The following is a 17,594-nucleotide window of genomic DNA, read 5'->3' as shown; positions in this document are numbered from 1 at the left end:
TCTTTTACCCACTTCTAGAATAGAAAAGAGGTCAGTGTGGAAAGACATGATTCTGGAGAGGGCTTCGGTGAGCAGTTATCTCTGGAGAAAGCTGTGCCTGACTAACGCCCAGCCCACCTACCAACCCCCACACCTTTCCCGCAACCCCACCCCATCCCAGACGCAGAGGCAGATGCCAGTCACACATTGCAACAGAAGCACTTGGTCCACGTTTGACCTCACTTACTTCCATAATTATGGCAACTGAGCGTCTTGGACAAATAACCAATAATGGTCTTATCCTCAATTTACTTAGGAAGTTTTTTTTTTGGACTTCTGTAATTTTTAAGCTAACATCTGAACATATAGAGCCACTCTTCCTATTCATCATTAATAAATCTTCTAAAATGTCATTATATATACTCAGATTATATCTTTTGGCATGTGGTAATTGACGTGTTCTTTGAAATTTTAGAAACTAAATAGTGTTTAGCTTAGTTCCCTAGATTGTTATACTCTAGAACTGTTAAGACTTGTAATAACATAAAAATGCCTCATCCTCAGTCTTTATCTGCTCTTTTAAAACAGACTTTAATAAAATGCGTCAGTGACTCAACTATCCACATCCATGTGTCATACTTAAAGGGTAGATAACTAAGAAGAGGCTGTTACCAAACAACTTGGATTTTTATACTTAAGAAAATTATAGAGAAAACATAATCTTACAGAAAAATATATAATATAATTTAGTGAATTAGTCTCAAATGCAAGAAAATTCACTGTTATTTTTCTTTCTCTTTAGAAGGTTTTCCAACTGATAGCCTGGAAAAACAAATTATTTGCTGAACTTAGCACTTCAGTTTTCTCTTATTCAGGGGAGAAAACTCCCCCATATAAAATGTAAAATATCTTAATATTTATTTTTATAACTTAAATTGATTTTTCTTTTCTATCAAATCAAATGCAATGGAGCAGGAGTTCTGTGTTTGTCACCAATCCTTTATTGAAACTGGTAACTTACACACTTTATAATAGAACAACAAAAATAATGTTCAATATATACAGCCTTTGCATGGACTACCTGACTATACACAAGCAAAGTGATAACACAATCTAATCTTCATCATAATCTGTGCACAAAAAGACACCAAACAGACAACATGTGCACATCACAGTGAAATGACATCACAGGTCCAGTGAAAATTCAGCATAATACAAAACGGACTGCTCTATTGCAAATGACATCTTTCTAAATGCCCAGCTCTTACTCAGTAGTAATTTACCCAGAGTCTGAAGCAGAGATTGGTTGTGTGGCTATAAGTCTCTTGAGTGAGACAACCTCTGCAGATAAGTTTGCTATCCCCTGCTTCAAATACAAGTTCTCTGGGTCAGAAACTTTGTAGCCACTGTCTTTCATTTCAACAACTCCAGTTTTGAAACTATTCTGAGTTTTGCCACTCAGTTCTTTTTGATGCCAGTGCTCCGATTTGAGAGACCAATCTTGAATGTTAGTCACTTGCACTGAGAAAGGAGTAAGAGAAGAATGTACCATACTTGGGGCACTATGCTTTTCGAGTTCGAAATGTCTTTTAGATGTCATGTCAATAGGTGAGGAAAGTTTTTGCGTGGCCTCAAATTCATTATCAAAGGCTTCTACTTTGATCTGCATGGCTTTGGCTTTGATCCGGAGCTTGTGTGGCAAGGCAGAGGAATTCACTTCTGGAACTTTAACCACGGTTGCATGCACATGCTTGAGTTCAACTGGAGAATGGATGGGGCCCTTGGGGACCTGTTGCTCGTCTTCTCCATCAGATGACTTTCCTACCACACCATCATCAGTTTCCGACGTTCTCGGGGAGTTGCTGGAGGATCGGTTGACTTGCAGTAGTGGGGGAGAGTGTGAGTACCCAGAGAAAGAATTCCCCATATAGTTTTGATAGATGGACGCTGTGTAAGAGCCTCGGTCATCTCTTGGCTCCCTTGTGTAGCTCTCTAATTCCATTGGCTCTTGCTTGATAATCTGGAACTTGTTTTCAGGACTTCTGCAACTTCCCTGCACAGAGCTCTCCTGCGTGTGTTCTACTGAGGACACTTCTGAAACATCGGACAGCGAGCTTTGTGGAGAGTGTTTAATGACAGAAATACAACTACTTGACACCATCGAGGGTTCGTGCTCGTCCACAAATGAACTCACATTGGATTTGGAAGTCTGGTAATCTTGAAAGTACACAGCTGTAGAATTACTGAGTTTCTGAATCTCTTGAGCATATGCTGTGGAGCTAATTAAACCAAACTTTAATTTTAGTGAAAGCAGCTCAGCTTTTAAAGTGGCGTTTTCTTCTCCCAGTGCAATTAGTTTGTTCTCTAAAACCAGGTCATTCAGTCGACGCTTCTCACGAGATCTTTTGGCAGCTTCATTATTTTTCCGCCTTTTTTCCCAATACATAGCATCTTTCTTTTCATCAGGAATGAATTCCCGTTTCCTCCGACACGCAGAAGATTTGTTCTTCCCCACACTTCCTTCACTGAGAAGCAGCTCCTCACCTGTTGTGGAGTCTTCAGACACTTCCGTTAAAGCAGAATTAAGGACCATCATCTTGTCCGCATTGCTACTGGCATCAAGAGACGCCTGCTCCTTTTTGACGGTCTGCATTTTTCTCAGCTGCATCAGAAACAACTTTACCCTATCTATGTGTGTAGGAGAACAAATTAATTTCCCCGTATTCTCAAGCTCTTTAAAAACTCTGGTTTAAAATCCATCAATATTCTTCCTTTTGTTCTACTGTCTGGGATAAATCCGTCAGGCTCCTTATTGAATGAAGTTGGGCCTCCTTCGTTATCTGCAATACATGAATAAAAAAAAAAACCCAGTTATTCATTGGATAAATGTTTATTACAAATTATGTACAAGGAAATATGCTAAGCATTTAGGGCATACAAGCACAGATGAGGCACGGCCACAGTTCTTTCTTTCAACGAGTTAGCATTTTCAAAAAGGAAGTAAGTTCCCAAATACCTAAACTATAAAGCTGTAAAGGACAAATCCCTAATGAGGCCTATCAGTAAGAGAATATGTGATCCAGGAAAGTGAGGGAAAAATAAAATAACCTCTGCCCAGGGAGAAATAGAGAAAGGCTATATTTAATGAGGCAAAATGGAGAAATAGTTGGGTGTGGGCAATTACAGGAAGGAAATGACAGATAGCCTCTGGTTGGTAAGTTTCTAAACAGTACATGCACACCGTGGTGCTTCTAAATAATGTTACCTAATATTTACATCACTGCCAAGCAGATATGCTCACCTCTTAAAAGGGACTTTACCAAGTAAACTTTAACGTGAGTAAAAAAAAAAGTTCTGCACTACTATATGGAATAAAATATAAATGGAGACAAACTTCTTCTACAAAAACTAAAGTAAAAGCCACATTAACAACGGAGCTGTTGGTTTTAATCTATACCTTAACGTGGACATAAACCTGCCCATCACATCCTTGACTGCCTGGGAGGCTTATATCCCAGCAAATTCCACCAGGTGACTCACTGCAACTAAATGAAAAGGATTCTTCTCCATCAAGCCATCTCTTTACAAGCATCTGAGTTTAAGAGATTAGAATTTTTTTTTTCTGATTCCTTTGAATTTGTTCTATCAAACATTCAAGATTGAAGTATCCAAAATATTTTTTGTGATCTTGAAAATTCTGTCAAAATAGATTTCAGATTTCAGTTACATAGTAGCTTTGAACTAAAAAACAGTTACTAGGCGGGACACGGTGGCTCACGCTTGTAATCCCAGCACTTTGGTAGGCCGAAGCGGGCAGATCACGAGGTCAGGAGATCGAGACCATCCTGGCTAACATGGCGAAACCCCATCTCTGCTAAAAAATACAAAAATTAGCTGGGTGTGGTGGCATGCGCCTGTAATCCCAGCTACTCGGGAGGCTGAGGCAGGAGAATCACTTGAACCTGGGAGGCAGAGATTGCAGTGAGCTGAGATCGCACCACTGAACTCCAGCCTAGTGACAGAGCAAGACTTCCTCAAAAAAAAAAAAACCCACACAAAACAAAAAAACACTTATTATTCAAAGGGGGTTTTTAAAAGTATAGTGCATTCTTGAAATTATTTTAAACCAAGAGAATATAGTTACAGAAGAAAATTTCTTTCATTTATATGAATTAGTTTCAAGTAAAATATAAGAACTCAAAAATAGAATCATTCATTAGTTTCCTCTTCCATTGATGAAATACTTACAGTACAAATTTGGCCTGACAGTTGCCTTAGCTTGCGATAATAAAATCCATGTTATGTTCCAGTAGCAATCATTGCATGGGGGCTTTTGAATTTAACTGTCTTTCTAGACACTGATTCTCTGCCTAATGTTCCAGTCAGTAATATTTTTCATAAAATAGACGTGGTACAACAACAGTTCCATCAGCACGATCTGCACACAGTGGCACTTTATCCTACCATACTAAAAAGATGTAATGAGCCAGGTGTGGTGGCTCATGCCTGTAATCCCAGCACTTTGGGAGGCCGAGGTGGGCGGATCACCTGAGGTCAGGAGTTCAAGACCAGCCTGGCTAACATGGTGAAACCCTGTCTCTACTAAAAATACAAAAATTAGTCGGGTGTGGTGACAGGTGCCTGTAATCCCAGCTACTCGGGAGGCTGAGGCAGGAGAATCGCTTGAACCCAGGAACCCAGGAGGCAGAGGTTGCAGTGAGCCGAGATCACGCCATTGCACTCCAGCCTGGGGACAAGAGCGAGACTTCGTCTCAAAAAAAAAAAAAAAAAAAAAAAGATGTAATGTTCTTACATGATGTCACTATCTCTTTCTTACACCTAGTTTCATAATGACTAATAAAATGAAGTTTACTTTTATCAATTGGAAAAGCCTGCCAGCTTCTTTTGTCTTTTCCAGAAGGAATGAAAGGAATTATATAATAATTTCAGGATCATAAAGAATAATGTTTCATGCCAGGTTTTTGCCCATTAAACTGAGCCAACATAGTTAAGGGAACAGCTAGTCGTAACTCAGAGAAATTTGTGATTATTAATACCAAGTTTCTGTTTGTTTTTTGATAATGAAATTTTAATGGGAAATGAAGGCAACGAGTATGTCACAGTCAGCAGTGATGCTGCAGAGAAGGAATCTTCCTATTTATCACAATATTATTTCCTTTTCTTTTTTTTGATACAGAGTCTCGCTCTGCTGCCCAGGCTAGAGTGCAGTGGTGCAATCTTGGTGCACTGCAGCCTCTGCTTCCCGGGCTCAAGGGACTCTCCTGCCTCAGCCTCCTGAGTAGCTGGGGTTACAGTTGCGCGCCACCACGCCCAGCTAATTTTTTTGTATTTTTAGTAGAGATGGGGTTTTACCATGTCGGTCAGGCTGGTCTTGAATTCCTGACCTCAGATGATTTGCCTGCCTCGGACTCCCAAAGTGCTGGGATTACAGGCGTGAGCCACCACGCCCGGCCAACAATACTATTTCCTCTAATTTGCATTTAGGTTTTGTCCTCTAACATGAAAACCCAGTTTCCTTTACATATTGAATGGATTCTTTCCTCTGTTGAAGTCTGCACTCTGCCATTCAGCAAAGTCCTCCTGCTAAAGTAAAATGAGTGGAGAAGTAAAGAGGAAGATATCCCAGTTAAAGAAGACAATTGCACTGACCTTTCCCAAGGCACCTTTCAAATCTCCACTATATTCTCGGCCACTACTTTTTTCCACTTTTAGTTTTTAAACATCATATGATCCCTTGCAGACTATTATTCTGGTTATTTTCTCCACCTGAGAATCTTTCTCTTCCATGTGTTATCTTATTTGTTCCTTCTTAAAAAAAAAATCAGATTCCTTTATTTTGCCTCACTTACTAGATTTACAGTAATGCTTTTGAAATGCCCCGCCATTCTGTCTTAGTTACTCTTCCTAAACTTCTAGGACCTTTTCAAGGTTGGGGCCCAATTGGGAAGGAGCCTTCACAATCCTATTTCTATTTAACTAAAATAGCCAGCCCCATTTGTCTTAAAATTTCCTTAACTCATGTCTTCTAGGTGTCTAAGTACTGTATGACTACTTTATCATCTCTACAACTTTGTTGGTACATTAACCTACAGAAAACTTCATTTGCTTTTTTTTTTTTTTTTGAGACAGAGTTTCACTCTTGTTGCCCAGGCTGGAGTGCAATGGTACGATCTTGGCTCACCGCAACCTCCGCCTACAGGGTCCAAGCAATTCTCCTGCCTCAGCCTCCCAAGTAGCTGGGATTACAGGCATGTGCCACTACGCCCAGCTACTTTTGTATTTTTAGTAGAGATGGGGTTTCTCCATGTTGGTCAGGCTGGTCTTGAACTCCCGACCTCAGGTGATCTGCCTACCTTGACCTCCTAAAGTGCTGGGATTACAGGCGTGAGCCACCTCGCCAGGCCACCTCATTTGTTTTTAATCATCTTCTTCCTTATTTGAATTTCATGACATGTCACTATAAATCTGTGATTCTGCTCTCATCTGTATGTATTACATTCATGGTCTCAACAACTCAATGGCAAATCACCACACTATCTTAGGATATTTTCTGTAATATTATGTATCAAATAACCTTGCAGTGTAGAAAAGAGTTTATCAGCATTGTGGGATGGTACGGAGAGAGGCACAATCATATACACTGTGTGTGTTTCCACATGTTTGTCTTTTGTGCCCAACTACACTGCGAATTACTTCAGGGCGGAAATTAAAATATACTTGTCTTCTAGCAAAAACCTGAAGATATTAGGTGCTCAACTTTTCATCGACAGTCACCCATATACCTTATATAAGAGAGTTTTGTAACCAGAAAACCTTTTTGATGCTTTCTTTTTAATGTTATGTGAATTGTAAAGAGGATATTCTACTTATTAACAGAGAGATTCTCTTATTCATTAATTTATTCAACACATGTGGAGCACCTACTGTGTACTGGGCACAAGGGGAGACTGGGGCACATAAAGAGGGAGAGAAAAACCAAACTCCCGAGACCAGGCACTCAGTCGTGGGTGGGTGGGAGACAAACAGGTGAGCAGAGGGGAACCAGGTGTGAGTGCAGAGTTGCACAGACATGGGCCTGGGGTGCAGGCTTTCTTCTTGTCATGGAGATAATAACAAAAACAATCATAATAGGTGCCATTTATTGAACACTTACCACAGAATGGGCACTGGGAGCCCGACCTGCTTTCTTTCATTCACTTTTGGTGACAATTTTCATATAAGAAAACTAAGGCTCAGAGAAGTCAAGTGACTTGCCCAGTGTCACACAGCTAGTTAAATGGCAGAGCGTACATTCCGGCCCAGTTCCTTTACTCTCTCCTACACTTTCACAGGTGGTTCTGCATCTGTGCAATGCAGTCTCATTTACACACAGTTCTCTTTTGTGTCACTTTCGTTTCTGAGTAATACATACCCTTTTACTAAGTTACTTTGGGCGCAGTAAGGCACTATGCTAGCTTAACTTCTTCTTCTTTTTTTTTTTTTCTTTTTGAGATGGAGTTTTGCTCTTGTTGCCCAGGCTGGAGTGCAATGGCGCGATCTTGGCTCACCACAACCTCCACCTCCTGGGTTCAAGCGATTCTCCTGCCTCAGCCTCCCGAGTAGCTGGGATTACAGGCATGCGCCACCATGCCCAGCTAATTTTGTATTTTTAGTAGAGACGGGGTTTCTCCATGTTGGTCAGGCTGGTCTTGAACTCCTGACCTCAGGTGATCCACCTGCCACGGCCTCCCAAAGTGCTGGGATTACAGGCGTGAGCCGTCGCGCCTGGCCCCTTAACTTCTCTTAGATGCTGTCTTAACTTCTTTAGCCAGCAAAGATACTATCTAGAACTTTTCCCCATCCTCCTTAGATGTTTCAGATATGGCACTATTTATGAATTGAGAAAACATTTTATTAATGTTCATATCTTTACTGAAATTTTAACCTCCTGGCCATTCTGATTATGTTAAATAGAGAAAAAGAAATATGATAGCTGTGGACATTGTCACCTATGATCTTTTTTTTTTTTTTTTTTTTTTAACAAATCCAAGAGTGTAATCTGTTTTCAACATGAGGTGGGGGACAGTGTCTCTCTGACCCTCTCATTTTGCAGATTAATCAGCTAGAAGACAGGCTGACCTTCCCAAGACCACACAGAGGTTGGGCACAGATGGGCTCTGAGCTCTCCTTATGCCCCTCAACAATAAACTTAAAGCAAATGCAAAAGTAGTTTACGATGCCTTCAAAAAGCCTCAGGATTTATGCTAACCTAACAAATTTATTTCAAGCCTCAATATTTTCCCTTATGATTAATTTAACAATTACTTCATCTATGCATCATCTTTTCAAATCAACATCTAATGTTGTGGTGTATTAGTCATTGCTTAAGTTTCTTTTTTGGTGAATAATTGACACTACATGCCAATTCTATGATGTTAGTGTATTCAGCACGATTAACTTCATTACACACATTAGATGATACGACTCTCCTTGAAAACACAAATAAAAAAGAGAAATTTAAGAGGAGGTATTATTACATACCAGTTGACATATTTTTCCATACATACTCTGAAGGTGCCATCACTAATTAATGCTTTTGTGTAGTCCATCACACTACTTCTCTAAGCAAGAATTATATAGCAAGAATTATATTTCATAAGCCCAGATTTTTAAAGTTTAAGTCAGATTACCCTATTATTTTTAATTAAGTATAAGATTTGATTTAGAAAATTCTATAAAAGAATATAACCTCATAACAATAATTCTAGACCAAATTTATCCTTGAGGAGTTATCTCATTACTTACGTTTATGATAGACCTTTATCTTCCCTGGTCTCTCACAGAACTAATGTTTAACAATCCAAGCTCCACAAAACAAAAGAATAAACATGCTTTGTTTCAGTCATCTGAAATCTTACTAATAGTCTAAACATTAAAATCTACTCTGAGAACATTTTGTTATTAATTATCTCTAAAGGGTAAGTTTTATTGCAAATTGCAATATATATTTTGTTTTTAAAATTCTGTCAATAGACGATAAAATACTATTTGATACGCCCAATGATTTGGAAACATTATAGAATTATCTTATTTTCCTTCTACTCTTTGAATGTATTGTTTTCTCCCTGTTATATAATATAGATAACAGTAAAGGAAAAAAAAATGTCTTCACGGTAAACCTAAGTTATGTTAACTGTAAGCCATCTCTCCAGTAAGACAGCAGATGCTTATTTTTTAGATAAATGTCATTTTCATTAAAAAAATCAAATCAATTAATCAATTAACATCTCTTTATACTTTTAAAGTATGAATACTAGCAACATGTTAACCCTACATTTTCTTCCTGTGGGTAAAATTCACAGTATCTGCGTCAATGAAATGCTTTACTTCTTTTCATGGATGAGAAAACAATCTAGTATTTAAAAGCAGAGATGAAATAAGAAAAGAATTCACTACACATGTACAACCCAGAGGAAATGGGGAGTGAAAAAACTCAGTCAGAAAACACTGAAGTTGCAAGAGAATTTTCTAATCCCATTGAAAAAGAGAAGGATTTTTAAACTGAGAAAACTATGTTAAACCTCTGTAAGGGCCATTCTGTCCCCAAGAAGCAGCTTACCCCAAAGTTAGAGAGAAATGTGCACTTGATCAAGACAGGCAAGACACACACACACACACACACACACACACTCGCACACTGCCAGAATCTATTCTATCATAGCAACAAATTGACCTACTTTTTCTATTTGGGTGCCTCTGTAAATAAATGTGTCAAAGCCTGATCCAGTTTATGATAAATGAAAATATTTCAAGTTCGACAAAGGACTAGCTGAAAATTAAATTTAAATTTAATAAATACGATGACAACATTGCATTTTATTACATCACTGATGTAATTTAAGTAATTGAAATATGAAACAGTATAACTTAACATTCTTCTTTAAGAGGTCGTCAGTGTTTGAAACTTAATACACAATTAAATTATTCTGAAGCCTGCACAGAGTTAGCACATACACGCTAGCACGACCAAACAATTAACTGCACAGCTTGAGAAATAAGAACAGCTCTCACTAAAGATGGGTAGTAACATGGGGGAAAAACAGAACAGTAATAATTTTTTAAAAATCAATAGAAACTTAAAAGTGGGGACTATTAATATCTTGAAACTTCTGAAAAGATAACTGATCAGTGTAGCAACTAATCTGAAATCTTAAAAGGACACCAACAATCACAAAGTAACCCAGTTGTAGAAAATTCTCCAATGAATAAGTAATACATGCAACATGGTGTAATGATGGCAAAAATGGTGGGCTCGGGGGGCAGTCAGGCTGAGAAAATTCTTGAAAGTTTCTAATGATAAAGTAGAATCATCCCAACTTGCTTCACTTGGCTTTTTAATTTCTTTTTCCACTTTTCTAGTCCGTGGATGATTATAAATGTCATTTTCTACCTTATGAATAGAGTGGATTTTTAAATGCTTATTTGTAGTGTTTATTTGAAGGCCAGTTAATTACAGTTTAAGACCCCTAAAAAGCTAATTAATAAAAGACATGTTCTGATAACTAAAAGGCTTATAAACATCATTCTGAGTCCTATGAAACTGAGTCCTCAAAGCACAGATTATTAACAATGGCATCTAGCAAATCTCTAGTAAACTTTATCACAAAAACAAGCTTATGCTCTCTTATTAAAGCCATATGAGAAACAGTTTTGGGTGTTTGCTTTTTTTTTTAACTACAGTAAAGTTACTTACAAAGAAATGTGAAAGATAACTGGAGTAGTCGTAATAAAAATTCATTTTGAAACTGAAAAATTCTTATGTAATGTCTGTGATCAAAGGTCAACGTCTTTCGACATTCTCATACAAGTCCAACCTGGATAGAAATCAACTCAAATATAATTTAGAAAAATAACAGGATATCAAACAATGTGTTAAACCCTGTGAAATACAGGCATACCTTACAAAAACAAGAAATGAATATTAAAGGAAATTTCAATTACATTGTTTCTGTTATATTTTGAATTGAATCCCAAGTGTGCTCTCATTCCTCAATACAAATTAAAAATAAACAACTTTAACAGCATCAATGGCATCTGGATTACAATGGAAATCATGAAGTATATGAGTTTAACCTGGGTAAAAATAAAGCCCAGGCAATATGACTGCACCTTTTCCATTCCATGCTGCAATCGCATTTACATCTCGAAATTGACTCTAATGATCAAGGCAAGGTCAACTAGAAAAATCCACTCAGCTGGTGAGTCAGGCACATTGCTCAACGTCCGAAAGGCCTCTCACAAAGGGTTTTAATTTTCAGGCTGTTGCATCACAGTGATGTTATAACTGCACTGCACAAAAATAAGTCTTTAACCCAGAAAAGGAAATTGTTTCAAAAACTACAGTGAGTGTGAGAATACACTTTGTTGAGGTGCAAATTTCCCCATCTGGTTTTCAGGCTCTGCGACCTGGGCTGCAAATTCATTTCTCTGAGTTTCCATTTCCTCATCTATGAAATGTGGATGATAATAGAGCCCCTCAACACTGTGCCTGGCACATGCAGAGTATGTGTTTAGTAAATACTAACTCTTTATCTCTTTTCTGAAGAATGATCAGTATCAAAAGGCAACGATGCCTATCAATTCCAGGCTGTTTTTGCTGCTCATGACTCTTACTGAAGCCCTGACCTATGTCGCAAGTGTAAGGGTAAACCAAATGAAAATTTGGTCAAAAGGGTCAAATATCAACAGTTTCACAGGACTGGCCTTAGTTTTCAGGTTACATATACCCCCTACAAGAGAGCGGATCTGTGGGGTCTCACCATCCACTGCTGATCTCAGACCACAAAGTTTTAGATAGAGAAATCATCCAGGCTACAGAAAATGAGTCACAGAATGTGTAAGGGAATTGGAAAAAGCTGACTATTAATATGGCAGTTGTCACTTCATTCCTGCTACTATAATCGACTCATCTCTCTATTCCTTCAAGCAGCTACCCAAAACATTAACCCAATGACTTGGGAAGTTTGAGGTTCTGCAATCCTGTCAGGAATTCCCCTTAAACTGAAATTAACATTGAACACAATGGCAAATTAAAATATATATATATTATTAGAACAAAAAAAGTATCTCCAGAAAGATCTTACAGACTTAATTCCAACACGAATCCTTACTGTTACTGCGAAGAGATTTACAAAGAGAAAAATGAAGGTAAACACACACACACACACACACACAGATTCTGGTTCTTGGTCAATAACACAGGAAACATTTATTGAACTCCTCACAACCAACTAAGTCAACAGGTTTTATTCCCTCAGTTTACCCTCTGGAGAGTGATGGAAATCAGGACAGTGTTGGAAGATAACAAGCTGGGGCCTGGGACCCAGGGTTCTTGTAAGCCCAGGGCCTGCGCTCTTAGGATCTGTACCTCACCGAAACCTGTTCTCTAACTACTGCCTGTAACAAGAGGGAAACTGATTAGGGATAGGGGTGTAGGGTATGATGCCAAAGAAAGCAAGTTTTCGGTCAGTTTTCAACAAAGAGCAGATTGCGTTGATATGCTTCAGGAGAACATCAGTGATGTCTCCATGAATTACTGCATGGGTACAATCTTGGAAGTCTTTATGCGAGGATGAAAGTACTGTAGTTTTACAGTAGGACAGCAGCGTCTATGTGGGCGTTTAGATTTTATTTTGAACTCGAGATCAGTGTTCTCTCTCCTCTAGCCTGTGACCACACAAATTAAAGGTTAAAAAAAATCGGCTCAACTCAACTGGCCAAAGTCAAGCTGAGGCCTTCCTTTTAATCACTATCAATACTGGAGCGCCCCCATCCCCAATTTCTGTGGCCGGTGGACGTTTGGAGGTTTTTCTTAAGGTCTTTTTCACTTCAAGAATGGAGACGCGCTTGGCTCAGAAATACAATGAAGACTCTTGGAACAAAGGTGTCTGCAGGTTTCTGAACCTCACCGCAGAACAGGCGCGGAGTCAGGCCCCTGGATTTGCCCTGTTGGAAGGAGGGCCGCGGAGACGCAGGCGCTCCGGGTCGCCCGCGCTGCCCCTGTCTGCTCCGTGCGGGCGCCGGGGTCCCTGGCTCCCTGGCTTCCCGGCTCCCGCGGCTCGGGCGAACCCAGAGCGCACCCGTATGCCGGCCCCGGCCGGTCCCTAGCGCCCGGGCTCCACGGGCCGCGCCCCCACGCGGCGCCTCCCAGAGACCCTCCCTCCCTCCGGGTGGGCGGCGCAGCGGGGCCTCGGCGCCGCGAGGACCCCCCGCGCCAGAACAAAGGAATGTGGGGAGGGGGCAGGGAGGAGCGCAGGCCACCGAGCAGCCCCAGTATAACTGCCGCCCGGAGGCGATTCTCGGTCCCGACCCGAGGTCCCCGCCCGCCACTACCAGACCCGCCCCCAGCCCCGGATTCTCGCAGACCCCGGATTCTCGCAGGAGGGAGCGGCGCACTGGGGGCCGCACGGACGCGCCATTGGAGATCGCGATCGGAAGGTGGCGCCACGCTGCCCCTACAGGCCCGGGACTCCCACCCGAGCTCGCAAAGTAGGTCGGGGTCTGAAGCTGGGGGCCTAGAGCAACTAGCTTCTTGGAAAGCGACTGCAATTATTTGGGGTAATATACTCTGTTTCAGAGACGTCCACCCCCCCACCTCCCACCAAAAAAAAAAAAAAAAAAAAATCCTGCACTTAATTTAAATGTTACGTTATATACATCCCATCATATACATATATTCACACATAATCACTATGTAACAGTCCAGGAAGAAATTTAATATTTGGGTAAATTACATATTCATACATCTTCACATGAGTAAAACTAGGGTATTCAGACAAAAATACAATCTACTAACCGATATCTGTTTCCCATAGGTCATATCTGGTCTGGGGGTAAATAAATACTTCTGACCTCACTTACTGTTGTTATTTACAAAAGCCAAGAACAGAAGATGACACTTGGCCATTCCCTGCTGTTCTCAGAGAACAGCAGTTTCCTAAAGTGTCCTTTAAAAACATAAATGGGAGCCAGCATCCAGCAAATCACCGGGCGCTGCGAAATGCCTTCCTAAAAATACAATCTTATCAAAGGTCTCCGAAGGCGTGGAGTTAAAACTACAGCAAATGGCCTTGAACTTGTATTTGCACACAGCCCTAGAGAAAACACCAGAAATAGCACTGCGAGGCCACAATTGTTAAAATGTGATAGAGCTAAATTTAGAAGAACGCGCGTTTCATTTAGGGCAAAAGACACACATTCGGCAGCATGAGCAAACTCCATGCTTACCCGGTTGTCTACTTTCCTGTTTAAAATATCCTTAAGGAAAAAAAAACTGTTATAGTGACATTCTTAAAGGCTGAGACTGTCCTACTTTCTTCGTAGCAAGATTATAAAATCACGTAATTAGCTCCCTCTCTCTATGCTCACTGCCAGCAAATTCGGCAGTTACATAATGCAACATTTCCAGGAAACTATTATGTGATTTGTCTTGTCGTGTCTGAAAAAGCGATGACAATAAGGTGAGAAAAAGGGCTGATCGAATGGAATGCATTAAAATTAGGAAGGTGGGGAGGTAAACGTCACAATGGTTCGTCCCAGATTTAAAAATAACAGCTGAGAACATTGAAAGGGCGAACCCCAGTAGTACCCAAGATCAGAATTCAATCCGAGCAATTCTTGCTTTTAGGTTTTGTAGTATCGTTTTAAAACCTGCTTATTTGGGACGTAATATAGACGTAAATAACGATCTAATATCCAACGCTGCGCCTCAATTACCAAATCATTGCACACATACGCGCATATTCCCACATCAGCCCGCAATTCTTGCCAACATTTCACCGTGGGCAGATTATGCAATGTATGAAAGGACAAATCCCACAACCTTCCCGAGGGCTTGTAAAACACGCTGACGACAAACAGGGTGGAAAACGTCTGTGCAGACACAGCCCCTGACACAAACAAACGCCGCGCAGGCATTCTCCGAATGCCGTCACCGTTCACGCTACCAACCCTTTTTCTCACCAAGCAAATTAAGACTATTCCCCATTCCTCAACCCCCCATTCCTCTCCCCCCTACGCCGCCAGCCCCAGAGAAGGAAAGAGAAAGAAAGACACTAGAGAGGAAAGAGCATCTTCCCGCTCGGAGAGGGCTCAGCCTGCCTGGCGCTCTTCTTTACCAAAACATCAATTTTCCTGAAATCAGGAGACATTATGCAACAGCAGCGGGGGGAGAGCGCAAACCAGCCAGGACTACGTGCCGGCGCGAAGGCGCTGCAATCAAAGCAGCCACCTTAAGGTGGCGAGTCCCATCCTGACAAGGCAGCAAAAGTTTATGTAATGAATGCCCCGCGCGCACTCGCCGCCGCTGGCGAGCCCAGCTTACAGCCCGACCCCGCACACAGCGCGGCCCGCACCCCGCGCCCGCCCGCCCGCAGCGCGCCCGGGGAGCGGTCGCCGGGCCCCCGGCCGGCGGTGGGCGGAGCGCTTACCGTGTTCCTGCTCTCGGGCCGGCGAGGAGAAAGAAAGGGGCGGCCGGGAGTAGGGCCGGCGGCGCTAGGGGCTCGGGCCGGGCCAGGCCTCCGGGGCCGCGGCGGGAGGCGGGCGGCGGCGAGGGCGCGGCGCGGGAGGCGGGCGGGCGCGCCGGGTCCGCGGGCGCCGTGGCCGCGCCGAGAGATGTGTGTTAGTAGGTCAGTTCCGAGCGCCGCGCTACGTCGCCGCCCGCCAGCCCCGCGTGACTGGCGGCCGCGGCCCCAATCGCCGCGCCCGCACCCGCCCCCGGCCCGCCGCCAATGGCCGCGACCGGCAGGGGCGGGCCGGGGCGGGCACTCCGCGGCCCCGCCCCGCCTCCCCGCCTTCAGCTCCCCCTCTGCGGCGGCGCCACTACCAGCTCGCGTCCCTTCCCGGCCAGGGCCACCGCCGTCCGAGCGCCCGCGAGGGCTGGCGCCCCATTCCCGGCGCAACGAGTGTTGCGCAACGGCCCGCGCGCCCGACACGACCGGAGCGAGCCTGCAGAGGAGCCCGGGAGCCCCCCGTCCCACCGCCCGGTCCGCTCTTGGCTCCCTTCACCCTCCCGGTCGCCGCGGTGGCTCTGCGCACCCCGCGACCCTGACTCGCTCGCAGAGGCGCTTTTTGTCTTCCTGAGAGCCGCAGCCTGCTGGGCTACCTGTTGCCGACTGAGCACTGCGGGTTGCGGCTACCCGGGCGTGGCAGGGACCTTGGCCTCCCCTTCCCCGCACACTCCCGAGAGGAGCCCACTACCTTGGGGTGGGCAGGAGGGAAGGCGGGGGGTGGCGGCTGGCAAGCTGCCAACACTCGGGGCGCGCTGCGGCGGGGAAGGGGTTGGCGCGGCCGGGCAGCTGCGCAGGGCTGCGCGGCGGAGGCAGCGATTAAAATGCCCCGGCGCCTCTCCCGAGAGCCGCGACGGCCCGGAGCCGGGAGGGAAAGCTCCACGCACAAACACCGCCCCCTGCACAATTAGGGCGAAGATGACGGCTGCAAAGTTGTTGCGTAATACGACTGGGAAACGAGGCTCGCTGAGGTCCATGTACCCACCCCCGCCACGCGGGTGCGGCGTTCCTCGGAGGATGTGAAGGTCCGCGCTCGCGTGCGCCCCGCTGGGACGCCCACTGTCGTTTGGTGCTGGGGGCTTGAGACGACCGCGCGGGATCTCTTCCTGTGATCTTGAGCTGATAGCTGCTTAGCGTTATTTCTGCGTCTAACTGGATACGGTAGTCTTCTCTCCCAAATTCCCGGGCTACGGAAGAGACGTAAAAAAATGGGAAAAAGAGCACCTAGCCGCGACTTCTTAAGCCGTCGCGCTAGACTGTCAAGGCACGTGGCACACTCCCTGCGTTTACCGATACATGGATAGTGGTCAGTGCTGGCCTTGGCGAAGGGAGCCATGTTCCCGACAGTGACTCACAGGCTTGCCCAAATACGGAGTGTGGCAGGTGGGCAGGACCTCCACCAGCCAGCTCCCTCCTGGTCTCCTTGAACTACGTTGGGACTGGGCCGAGTGCCTCCACGACTTTCCACTTCTTTTTGCTCCTTTCGTTTTTAAAAAGCAAAAACCAAAGTAAAGAGAAGAGCAGAGTGAACACCCAGGTACCATCCCTAGTGTCTGCCATGAGCAGCAGAGCTACTCGCCAAGATTGTCTTTTCTACCTTTCCCCTTCTTGCACAGTTAATGTAATCAAACGAGTCATATTTTAAAAATTTTTATCACCTATCAGTTGGGTTTTTGGAAAACCTTCCAGGGCAGCGTTGTGGTTTTGAACGCACTCTTGTTCGTAATTTATCTGGTAGTACAGCTCTGCTGACAAGGCTCTGAAAACTCAGACGTACAATATGGGCTTAGCGTGTTCCCCGACACCATCTTGCCGGTGCTGACTAATGCAAGAACCACATCCCCTCCACTACACATTTTCCAAACTTGACTACCTTCATGAGAACAAATCCTGATTTTAGTTTATAATTTCCACTTTTCTCATACATATATAATAATTCAAGATGAGGTCTTACTATGTTGTCCAGGTTGGCCTGGAACTCCTGGGCTCAAAGGATCCTCCGGCCACAGCCTCCCTGGTAGTGGAATTACAGGCGCATGCCACTGTGCC

The 17,594-nt window shown here is 43.6% G+C and overlaps 1 protein-coding gene across 2 annotated transcripts; it reads right to left on the bottom strand.

The window, feature by feature from the left end:
* Positions 1-957: 957 nt before the first annotated feature.
* NFIL3 (nuclear factor, interleukin 3 regulated) lies at positions 958-16,454 on the bottom strand. Of its 2 annotated transcripts, none has more exons than XM_054502662.1 (2): positions 16,237-16,454; positions 958-2,819 (listed from the first exon to the last, which is right to left on the bottom strand). In XM_054502662.1, exon 2 carries the CDS (start codon positions 2,645-2,647, stop codon positions 1,259-1,261), a length of 1,389 nt encoding a protein of 462 aa, XP_054358637.1. In that variant the 5' UTR covers positions 2,648-2,819; positions 16,237-16,454; the 3' UTR covers positions 958-1,258. The 2 variants fall into 2 exon arrangements, with proteins under 2 accessions (XP_054358637.1, XP_054358639.1); XM_054502664.2 differs by lacking the exon at positions 16,237-16,454 and adding an exon at positions 15,468-15,710.
* Positions 16,455-17,594: the final 1,140 nt, after the last annotated feature.

Source organism: Pongo pygmaeus, chromosome 13 (assembly GCF_028885625.2).
Source record: "Pongo pygmaeus isolate AG05252 chromosome 13, NHGRI_mPonPyg2-v2.0_pri, whole genome shotgun sequence".
In the NCBI taxonomy this organism is placed as follows: Eukaryota; Metazoa; Chordata; class Mammalia; order Primates; family Hominidae; genus Pongo; species Pongo pygmaeus.
This window is presented reverse-complemented; position numbering and strand designations above follow the sequence as displayed.